This window comes from Urocampus carinirostris, chromosome 12 (assembly GCF_059441175.1).
Source record: "Urocampus carinirostris isolate Australia breed hairy pipefish chromosome 12, RoL_Ucar_1.0, whole genome shotgun sequence".
NCBI lineage: Eukaryota > Metazoa > Chordata > Actinopteri > Syngnathiformes > Syngnathidae > Urocampus > Urocampus carinirostris.
The window spans coordinates 6,457,096-6,469,204 of record NC_142360.1 but is presented as its reverse complement, the minus strand read 5'-3'; the positions used below and the strand labels follow the sequence as shown (position 1 = coordinate 6,469,204).

Sequence of the window (12,109 nt, the reverse complement as noted above, 5' to 3'; positions counted from 1 at the left end):
TATAAGCCAAATCAAAAGAACACGTTAGAAAGATTTCTGGTTTGACTCTTTATCATTTGAGCCTTCTTTCTCGACTTCTGGTACAAATCGACTTGTGTGCGTTTGGCTGGAGATTGTTCAGATAGCTTTCGTGTCCCTTGTGATGTGTGATAGTCATCCCAATCTTATTGGCTTGCCGGAGCTACCGATTGCTTCCTCCTTCTCCCATCGCTCCTCCTTTTCCTCCTCCTCCTACTGCTTTCTCTCTCACCAACTGACAGTGTCCCTTCTCATACCGGAGCTTACCGGCGCTAGTTTCACATAAAAATGTCCGGAGAACGGCCAATAACAAACGGGTAAGAGATGTCTTTTGTGCGGTGGGACGAGATAGCGGGTCCGTCAGACGGCTTTCTGGTTTTACTGAAGCATGCGGAAAAACTTGCCGGGATTGTTTTTTTTCCGAAGCCAACTCGTGGCGTAGCACGGAACGCTTTGTCAACTCAGCTGTGACGGAGGCCGGGTAGGCTAGATAATCGAATGTCATTGTTAATGTGCGAATCGATTTTAAAACTTTTAGAATTAGAATTAAAATTGTATTGTCATTCATTACAGTCAACATTAGAACAATTAGACTAGACGTGGCACTTCAGAATCAAAGACTTTAATGAAAATCAATGACAAAAAAAAAATAATAAAAGGAAAAATATTTACAAGGTAGTGTTCTTGTTTAGGGTGGTGATAATCCCATGGCAGAAACCTTTTAGTTTTTATCGAGGTGGCCGTCATGAGAGAAGTTGTAAATTAGGTACAGGGTTTTTAGTGGTGCTTGAAATCATTAAAAAAGCTTGAATTTTAATGTTTTATTTTCAAATATTGAAAAGTGCTTGAATTTGTTACCATGTTTCTCAGCAAACCTGCTTTAAAATAACGCAGACACTGCTTTCTCGTGGCTTCGCTTTGCCATTGCATTTTTTCTTCCCTCGTGATCAATTGCTGCTGGCATTAGTTTGTATGGCATTGTCCTATGAGGCGGCACGTCCCCTACGAGTCACACCCAATAGGACAGGTGCATGCTACACATTTACTATGGGTAATGCAAATATATAAAGTAGTGTTTTCTGTGGTAAATTGTAATGGGAAGAACTTCCTGCAACTGAAAATGTAAGCTACATATTACCGGCATTTTACTAAACACAAGACAAACACAAAAATATTTACACAAGTATTGTTCAGAAATATATTTGCAATGTATTCAAGATCTAATATGGCATATGTAAGTTGCAGATATATTTGCGGCTCTGCAAAATACATTTTACGCTAGATTTCCTCTTTTAATTGTACTGAATAATTAAGAACATTGTGTTTGACAGTCTTTAAATAGTGCTTGAATTTGGCTGGGAAAAGGGTTACGAACCCAGAAGATTAGACGTGACACTTCAGAATTAAAATGTAATAAAAGACTAAGTAAATAAATTGATTAAAAAAAGATGAGATTCATAGATAATATTTGCAAGGTAGTGTTCTTGTTTTGGGTGGTGATGCCCCTGTGGAAAAAAATACTGTCTGAGACATTGTTGGGGTATCTGGTGTGAGATGACTCCTTAATAGTTTTGTCAGCTCTGCTGCAGTAAAGTGAGCCATCAATTTCATCCAGACAGGGCTGAGTGCAGCCCATGATTTTCTGGGCTGATATGATGACTGTTTGTTGTTATGAGTAAAGATCAGGATTTACTGCCGTACTATCTAACGAGATGGGTTGAAATGAAAGTAAGTGCATTGTCCTTGTTATCTCAGGATAGTAGGAGGATGGCGTTGAATATTTTAAATTTCTCATGTTTTTTCTTTGATGAGAAATGAATTAATTTTCCAGGCAGCACAGCAGGTGAGTGGTTAGTGCATCTGCGGCACAGTTCTGAGGTTACGGGTTCAAATACAGCTTCCAGCCTTCCTGTGCAGAGTTTGCATGTATTCCCCGTGCTTGCATGGGTTCCCTCCGGGCGCTACGGTTTCCTCCCACATTCCAAAAACATGCATGTTAGGTTAATTGGCTTGTCTAAAATTGTCCCTAGGTGTGAATGAGCGAGTGAGTTGTCTGTCTCTGTGTGCCTTCCCACTGGCATGCAACCAATTCAAGGTGTCCCCTGCCCACTGCCCGAAGATAGCTGGGATGGGCTCCAGCACCCCCGCGACCCTACTGAGGATAAGCGGTGCAGGTATCGGGTGGATGGATGGACTTATTATTCCATCTTTATCTAATTCAGTGCCAGCCTTTCTAGATATGTTACTAGTAGTTACCCAAGTCTCATCATTACCTAGTCATAAAATTTAACAAGTATAATGTGGTAAACGTCAGTGTTAGCGTAAAATACTTATATGATGTGAAAATATTCAATAAATGTTATTGTTATCAAATAAAACATGATTTCTGATGCAGCATAACTCCTTCAAGTGAGTGGCCCTAATACTTGTTACGAATTTGAAGACTTTGTATTAGTCCCATTTTTTAGTTAAGTGTTATTGGAGTGTGGACTTAAATTCTATAGCGATTGATACAACTGTGACATCCACTATACATGTATGGATAAAACTGTTAACATTTTTGCAGTGGAAATGCCCTTGAGAAATCAGTTAGCGTGTGTCATTTGTCTCTACTACAAATCCCGTAGTGCTTTGTGGCATCAAAATATCTGTGACTAGGGAAATTACATTTGTTTCTGTAACAGAATAACTGCAAAATCAAGGGAATAATGTTTTGGTTTGATCGTAGAAGAATGAAGATAAGAACATAAATTTATGTGGAATTTTATTTCCCTAGATTTGGGGAATGCAGCCAACGTCTGCATAATTTGTGTTTTTGTTTAGTTGGAGAGTAATCAAAGCATCATGTTTGTGGTGCAACAGCAAATATTGATTTTTCTATCCAAGATGAATCAAGTCTCTATCAGTGTTTTTCGCATCCGCCTTGACAGGATGCATTTAAAACTTCTTGTCAGAACTCTTTTATTGAGTGTTTGCGTTCAGATCTCAAAGCAAATATGCTTGGTCGGACAGTAGAATGTGTGACAAATTACAAGGGGACATTTTTTGCAGCGAGATATTGGCTTCCTCATTTTGGGCTCAATCACAAAAAGAAAATAAACATTTGATAAGTTTGATGTAATGAAAACAGCATTGTTTGATATTGCTCTCTGCAAATACCTGGGTCCAAAATAAGACCATGCCAATACTTGGTTTAATCCAACCTCTTGTCTGCGTTGTTTTACATAAAACAACCCAAGAATACTGTATATTTTGGACTGTAAATCGCTCCGGATCACGAGTCACATCAGCCGAAAAATGAATAATTAAGAAGAAAAAATATATATAAGTTGCAAGGGAGCATAAGTTGCACCACTGGCTGAACTATGAAAAAAGAAACTGCAGCATTAGTCCGGAATAAACGGTAGTTGGGTTTGTCTATTTTTAACCCAAACCGTGTTTTTTAGTATAGAATTAACCTATTTTGGAGTGCAAAACAGCACAGGGCGTTGGGTCAAATCAACCGAAGAATTTCCCGTTTGACTCAAACTTTGGCTTTTTTTAACCGTTGTGTATTAGAGTGATATATTCATTTGTATATTGAATTGAATCTATCTACATCTATCTACATCTATCTAATATTATGAAACAATGTAATAATTCTAAAATTATAACTTTTTTTTTTACAGCAGTGATGCATTTAACTCAAATATTGGGCTTGTTCATTTTTGACTCAAATTGGGCCTATTTTAACCTGTTTGAGAGGGTGTTTAGTTTAAAATTAACCAATTTTGGCAGTAAAAAAACATAGGGCCTTAGGTTAAATACACCCAATTATTGGGTTATTCCATTTTTTTAAATCTAAATTTGAGTTGTTTAAACCCAAGGTGATCTTTTTTTAAAATATTGTGTGTTTCTTTAAAATATGATTGTGTTCTACTCATGTTATGATGGCATCTATTATTTCCTTCTGAATTTATGGCTTTATTTTTATTTATTTTTTACAGCCATGGTTACCAATGTGGTGACTGTGGGCACTATGTAGCCCCGTAATAGTACCTGAGTAGCCCACCGGCTTGTTCTGTTGTAATTTTATAGGAAATTATATTTCTAACCTGCATGATATTTTATTGATTAGTGAGCCTGTTTCAACAATACTTTTCATATTTACAACCTGGTAATAGCATACTAATAACATAGTTACAACATGATAAGACGTTTTTTTTTTTAAGACAAATTACTGGCCCTTGGCACTAATAAGTAACAAAAGAGTACCGTTTTTTTTTCCTGTGCAACGCGCGTTTTCTTTGACCTAAATAAATCAAAAGTTACTTATTATCACGAAAACGTTTATTGAATCAATTTAAACCTGGGTCGCAATGGTTACGGGAAACCCTTCACACTATTGTCATCTCTCAGAAAGGACTCCTTTATTGTATCTTCTTTTCTTTTCCTTGAGCCTGTCCAACAGTCTGCCGGTCATATGGTGAGCACAGCAGTCACCCGAATGTCATTAGCTGGTGGTGTGCTCTCCTGGGCGTGCTTAAGCATGTGTGAGGCTTTCTCTGTGTGTTAATAAGCAAGAATGTAAAATGAATGCTGTATATTAGTCATCGCTATTCCACAGATTAGTGTCCGGCCTTCCCTATTCTTCACCATTAGTCCGATATGTCGACTGAAATTAGTTGACCCGGACTGTTTTTGAGTTTGATTCAACACATGTGATTGGTACAGTGGGGGGAAAAATAAGCACACAAGGCTGGGTGTTGTGGCTCTGGAGCACAGCATTGTAATTACATGCCAACAAACATAGATGATAAATAACCATTTTCTTTGAAATGCAAAGAAAAAACAGTTATAGTTGCCCCTAAGATATATATTGTTCTCAACTGGAGATTCCAAAGCAAAATTGCCATATTGTAGGGCAGGGGTGTTAAACTTATTTGAGCTCTGGGGCTACATGGTCGAAAAAGGGTCTTACAGGGGGCCTAGAGGTACGATGTGGCCTAAAAAAATCCTGCCCAAACCGACTCTGCCGGCGGATATAACTGCCCATACCCGAACGATTAACCAGGCCCAAAGTAAACCCGAAGCTGAATTTAAGCGCTGTGGGCACTCTTGTTTAGATGTGTGCACTTCCAAAGATGAAGTAAACGCAGCTCTAAAATGCAGCGCCGAAGTACACGTGGTGCTGAGTTGCACTGCCGAAGTGTGTTACTCAAGTAAAAGTTCAGTTACTTCAGAATAATATCACCCTAGTAGAAATCAAGAGTAGTCATCCAAATAATTACTTTTTGTAAAAGTAAGTGTGTGTGTGTGTGTGTGTGTGTGTGTGTGTGTGTGTGTGTGAGCTAATCTTCTTGGGACCCATTATTATGGACAGAAAAAGTAAATAAAACAAAGTGGTCTGCATTTTATGGTCTGCATTTATATAGGGTTTTTCAAGTCAATGAAGACCTCCCAAAGCGCTTTACAATGTTCTTCACACTTACCCATTTACACACACACTTACACACCAATTGGGAGTCGGCTTTGCAAGGCGACTACCTGCTACCGGGGACATTAGGGATTTGGTGTCTTGCCCAAGGACACTTCGACATATGACTCGGAGGAGCCGGGAATTGAACCTGCGACCTCTTGATCCCAGAGACGAGCGCTCTACCTCCTGAGCCAATGCCGCTCCAGCCCGAACCCGGCCCTTACAAAAAAAAAGAGGGTCAGTTACACTCCCTGAGAATGCGAGAGAATGAGCGAGAATAAGCGAGAATGTGAGAGAATGAAAGTAGAGGAGAGAGAGAGAAAGAGGGAGAATGAATGAAAGATTGAGAGAGCGAAATGGGGGAGAGAGGGAGAATCGGGGAGAGAGAAGGAGAGAGAGACAGAGGGAAATGGGGGAGAGAGAGAATGAGAGTGGGAGGGTGAATGAGTAATGATGAGATTGAAAGAAAGAGAAAAAGAAAGGGGAAAAAAAGAGAAAATAAGAGAGAAGTAGAAAGTGGGGTTAAATTGACTCAGTCAACCACAAAAACCCCTTAGACTAGAAAATCGCAATGACCCAGCACTGGTGAGCTATTTCCAGAACGTGTCCGCCGGCTCCTCTACTGTCACCATGTTAGAGACTCCTGCTTTATATGGTATGGGAAAACACTTTCTGGTTCGCGGGCCTTAGTTTGGGGACCACTGTTTTGTGACCTCGACCAATAGCCAGCAAACATAGCTTATCATACGCACTGCAATGTTGGATTTTTATCAATTCTGGGGTATGCAAAATAATTTGTTGTTGATGTTGCATAGTGGGGAAAATTCTGTAAAAAGGGGTCAAAAAACAGTATATTCCATACTGTAAAGTGGAAGCATCATAAGGGGATGCTGTATCCCGAGGGTTGGCAAGGATAGCTGATTGAACTAAGACTTTTTGTGGTTTCTTTCTTCATTCCAGGTGCTCCACCTCGGACCTGTCGCTGGCTCTGGAGGACTGCATGGCCGCCTTGGATTTGTTCCTCCAAAATGACTTTGAGGAGGCACAGGCCCGCCTGAGACCCAGGTAGGAACACGCAATGCAGCAACAGAAGCTTTCGGAACCCGTGAGCAGCCGCGAGGTCCAGAACACGTGTTCTTCTCGGAGGGGAAGAAGGCATCCTTTATCTTTCCCTGGGGAAATTCAATTAATTGTCCATGCTACACACTTGCAGAAATAAATACACAACCAGTACCATGTTGCATTCAGACACATGAAAATGTCCTTTGTGATGGTCAGGTTTTGTTTTGTCGGAGCTGGTTGGCGTAGGAAGCAGTGGAGGGTCCTCGGGGTGAGCAAGGCTTTCTCTGCTGGCCTAACATTAACCAGACATCATTCTCATTATTGTAAATGTATTTTAAATATATTTTTCTAAAGTGGTTATTAGTATTCTCTATATTTTGTACTTTTTACGATATATTTTATCCATTTAGGTTCATTCCTTCCAGTAGTTTTAGGTCAGAGTTTTTATGCAATCAGAATTCAGCTCACCTGCGTCTCCACATCACTCTTGTGGCACTCTTGTTTTTTTCTGTGGGACTGTTTCTTGCTTCAACTGATTGATTTACATTTTTATTTTTTCCTTGGTAATCAAATATACAGTGTTACAATGAATTCCAAATCTACAACTTTAATGAATAATTAAGAAAAGGGCTGATAGGAAAAAGCCAGAGCTTATCTTAGTCCCGTCCCCTTGACAGTCCAAACACTTTTCACATTAATCAAATTATCTAATCCCTTAAGGTGTTGTATGTAAAATGAATCACATCTTATCATAATTCAAAGGAAAATATAATGAACACAAAAACATAACACATATTGACAGTGAAGAAAATAAGTATTTGAACTCCCTGCTATTTTGCTATTTCTCCCACTTAGAAATCATGGAAGGGTCTGAAATTTTCATCGTAGGTGCATGTCCACTGTAAGAGAGATGAACTAAAAAGAAAAATCCAGAAATCACAATGCATGATTGTTTAACAATTTATTTGTGTGGTACAGCTGATACAAATAAGTATTTTAACACCTGAGAAAATGAATGTTAATATTTTGTACAGTAGCCTGTCGTCTTTTCACCAGGTTTGCACACACTGCAGGAGGGTTCTTGGCTCACTCCTCCACACAGATCTTCTCTAGATCAGTCAGGTTTCTATGCTGTCCCTAAGAAACGCAGAGTTTGAGCTCCCTCCAAAGATTTTCGATTGGGTTCACGTCTGGAGACTGGCTGGGCCATGCTAGAACCTTAATATGCTTCTTACGGAGCCACTCCTTGGTTTTGCTGACTGTGTGCTTCGGGTCGTTGGGGGGTTGGAAGACCCAGCCACGACCCATCTTCAATGCCCTGACTGAGGGAAGTAGGTTGTTCCCCAAAATCTCACAATACACGGCCCCAGTCATCCTTTCTTTAATGCAATGTACTCATCCTTTCCCAGGTGCAGAAAAACACCCTCAAAGCATGATACTACCACCCCCATGTTTCACAGTAGGGATGGTGTTCTTCGTATTGTACTTTTCATTCTTTTCCCTCCAAACACGCTTAGTGGAATTACGACCTAAAAGTTCTATTTTGGTCTTATCTGACCACAAAACCTTCTCCCATGACTCCTCTATATCATCCAAATGGTCAAATGCAAACTTAAGACGGGCCTTGACATGTGCTGGTTTAAGCAGGGGAAGCTTTGGTGCCATGCATTATTTCAAATCATGATGTCTTAGTGTATTACCTACAGTAACCTTGGAAACTGTGGTCCCAGCTCTTTTCAGGTCATTGACCAACTTCTGTTGAGTGGTTCCGGGCTGATTCCTCACCCTTCTTAGATTTATTGAGACCTCACGAGGTGATGTATTGCCTGGGGCTCCCACTCCTATTGAGATTGACCATCATGTTTAGCTTCTTCCATTTTCTAATAATTTCGCCAACAGTGGACCTTTTTCGCCAACCTGCTTTGCAATTGCTTTGTAGCCCTTTGCAGCCTTGTGGAGCTGTACAATTTTGTCTCTGATGTCTTTGGACAGCTCTTTGGCGTTTGCCATATTACAAGTTAAAGTCTTACTGATCATATGGAATGGACAGGTGTCTTTATGCAGATAACGTCCTCAAACAGGTGCATCTTAGTCAGGTTGATACATGGAGTGCAGGTGGACTTCTAATGGGTGGACCAACGGGTCTTTCAGAGTCAGAATGATACACAGGTGTTCAAATACTTATTTGCAGCTTTATCACACAAATAAATCGTATAAAAATCATGCATTGTGATTTCTGGATTTTTTTTTTTAGTTTATCTCTCTCACAGCGGACCTACGATGAAAATTTTATACCCCTCCATGATTTCTAAGTGGGAGAAATAGCAAAATAGCAGGGTGTTCAAATACTTATTTTCTTCATTGTATATGTATGTTTTTTCTTTTTTTTTTAACGTGTTTTTTCTCTTTTTTTTGAACACACAAACCAAGGCGGGTGGGGAGGAAAAAAAACAAAAAACATTGCAGTGATGGGGAATATTTTGCATGTTCAAGTCATTCTTTAAAGTCCTGTCTACATTGTTCATAAGTGATGTCCTTATATTCCCTTTAGTCTATCCATTTTCCCCATTTGTCCATAAATTGGGTTTCCTATATTTTTATTTGAAATTTGGTCCTCTCCATTACAAATATTTCGTCCACAGTGCACACCCACTGCTCCATGGTGGGGAGATCTTGCTTTGTTCCATAGTTACTCATTTTTCACTAGCTGTCAGTAAATTTTTAACCAGGTAGTCATCCTTTTTCTGTAATATTTCTTCTGTTAGCTGGCACCTTGAATGTTTTATGTATTCCATATCCCAATATTTTCCTTATAACCAACCATAATTTTTCCAAGTAATCTTGGGCAAAGCCAAAATATATGCATGTGGTCAACGCCTACTTCTCCACATGTTCTCCAGCATGGTGGTTGAACCTGGGAAAAACCTCTCCTAATTTTGAGGGGCGTAATAAAAAATCTGACCACATTCCTTAAGTTGAATTCCCTCTGATTCCCCGTGATAGTGCATGTGCACTTTTTTACAAGTCTTCCACCACTCATCCACTGTTATTTGTAAATCTATCTCCTTTTCCCATTTTCTTTTGATATAGAGTGATAAATGCCCACTACATGCCATCAAACATTAATAAATATTGGAAATCGCTTTAAAGGCTTTACCTTTTTGGATTCTTTCAAAAATGTTTAGGATGCTATGACCAGTTTTATCTCTTTGTGATAGTAGTCTTTTCATTGAAGGTAACTGAAATAGGCAGTTCCCCGTAATCCAAATTCTTTTTTCACTTCCGCAAAACTCTGCAGCTTGCCATTTTCAACCATAATACATATTGCATTTCATGCCCAATGTTGGAACCCTTTATCATTCTGTCCGGGAATAACCTGTCGTCGAAGGCAAACCAGCTTAGATATCTCGCCTCCCTTTCCAAATTGTACTTCCTAACTATCTTATTCCATATTTCTATTGTATTATTAGTTATTTCTCCCAGCTGGTTACCTACATTTTGGAACATTTTATTATATGCTATTAAATTTCATTTGCCATCCCTAATTCTATACTTTTCCATTTTGCAACATAGCCATCTTTACACCAATAAATCATTGTGCCACGTAAAAGTATTCCTCTAGGTTTGGCAGAAGCTGCAGAGTTCTTGTATTAGATTCTGGGTTTTTTTCCCAGTCCAGATTACCCTGCATATCCACTTATCCCATTTAATGAATTATGATCTGGTAACCAACATTGGAAAGGACTGGACACAGCTTTATTTTATTTTGGTAATTCATTTTTTCCCCCTTTTTTTCACTCTTTCCCTCCAATCAACTTGCTATTTCGTCATCATTTTGGATCATGTCTCATTTATGTCTCAAATTAGAGGTATTTCATGTTTTGTTCAGTTAGAACTGGCTGGTTTTGGAGCATTATGTAGTTTTGTGTAAAGGGCTACCATGGTACTTATTGCTCTATTAACATGTGAGTATATGTCTTGCATTGTAATACATTCATGTTTTGTTCACTTATAGCTACATAGTGCGCCAACGTACCCTGCACTTCATTGTTTTATGTCTTTTGTTTAGTTAAATCTAGTTAATGAGCCTGCATCACATGCACTGGCCTTGTTGTCACTATCATGTCCCTCATCTGATTATTTATGTTCTTGTATGCAAATGTTTCCAGTGTTTTCTGTCTTTTATGTTTTGTTTGGTTAGAACTGGCTGGTTTTGGAAGATTTTGTAGTTTTGTGTAAAGGGCTACCATGGTACTTATTGCTCTGTTAACGTGTGAGTATATGTCTTGCATTGTAATAATCCTTTCATGTTTTGTTCACTTAGAGCTACTTAGCGTTCCAACGTACCCTGCCCTTCATTCTTTCATGTGTTTTGTTTAGTTAAATCTAGTTAATGTGCCTGCATCACAAGCAATGGCCTTGTCGTCACTATTGTGACCCTCATCTTAATATTTATGTTTTTGTAAGCAAATGTTTCTTGTGTTGTCTGTCTTTCGTGTTTGTTCTGTTAGAATATTGTTGTTTTTCCATCTGTTTAGACTTAATTTTCCCATGTTTTCTTTATTTACAGTTTTGTTCAGCTATAACTTATTAGTATTCCATCTCTTACTTTAATGTTTTTGTCGAGTTACAGCTAGTTAGTGTGCCTGCATTTTTTTAACGGTTTAATCGGCCCTCGTAGTTGCTCTTCACGTGCGGGAATGTTTTATGCGTCCTCTTTATTTCATGTTTTTGTTCTGTTAGAGCTTGTTGCTATTGGAATAGTATGCCGTTTTATTTTCCATATGTGAGTATGTGACCTGGATCCTCTTGCTTTAGTGCTTTGTTTGGTCAGAATTAGTACTCTGCATTGTCTGATTTTCATGTTTTATTCAGGTATAGCTGGTTTGTCGTCCAACATATCAGAGATGTGGTTATTATAACGAGGCAGACACAATCGCAGCGTCTAGTGTAAAGCGTCACGCAGCCTTAAAAAAGTTAGTTAGCCCGGCCGTGAAATATTTAGAATTCCTCCCTTTCTCAGCAGAAGTGCGACTAGTTTCACAGCCCCGTTTGAAAAGCTTTATCACTTACCCTTCCTAAAAAAATACTTTCAATTTCAGAAATGTGTGTGTCATGATTTGTTATCTATTCTACTCAAGATTTATATTTAGTTGGCGTTTGTCATTTCTCACGCGTTCACTCTATTGTTTTGTATTGCACCTGAGGTTTTTATTTCCATGTATTCCCGTCTGCCGTTTTTTGTTTCTACTGATCAGATATCTTAAGCAACTCGGGCCTTGCGTAGGTCCCATGTTTCAGGCTGCTTTGACTTTTTGTTCACTCTCTCCTTCTCCAGCCACTTATGTTAGCCACTTGGGTGAAGGCTATGGCTCGCGGCTAGCCACTTGTGTTATTGTGAGCTGCTCCTTTTTCATTCTTCAGTGTCACTCGCCTTCCACAGCAAGTGAATGTTACATGGGTTCCATGATTCAGGGTCGTAACACTTGACAAATTCTGATTTGTCCTTGCGAACCTTTTTGGTGTCTTCTCCAGCTAGCTGCTAAAGTTAGCTGCTTACATCAGCGCCAA

The 12,109-nt window shown here is 39.2% G+C and overlaps 1 protein-coding gene across 1 annotated transcript in view; it reads left to right on the top strand.

Annotated features, from left to right (window-relative positions):
• ttc39a (tetratricopeptide repeat domain 39A) overlaps positions 1 to 12,109 on the top strand; it is a 46,324-nt gene that overhangs the window by 15,388 nt on the left and 18,827 nt on the right. The window contains exon 6 of the mRNA XM_088350179.1: positions 6,437 to 6,541. Coding sequence (XP_088206305.1) covers positions 6,437 to 6,541 — 105 coding nt within the window. The remainder of the gene's footprint in view (positions 1 to 6,436; positions 6,542 to 12,109) is intronic.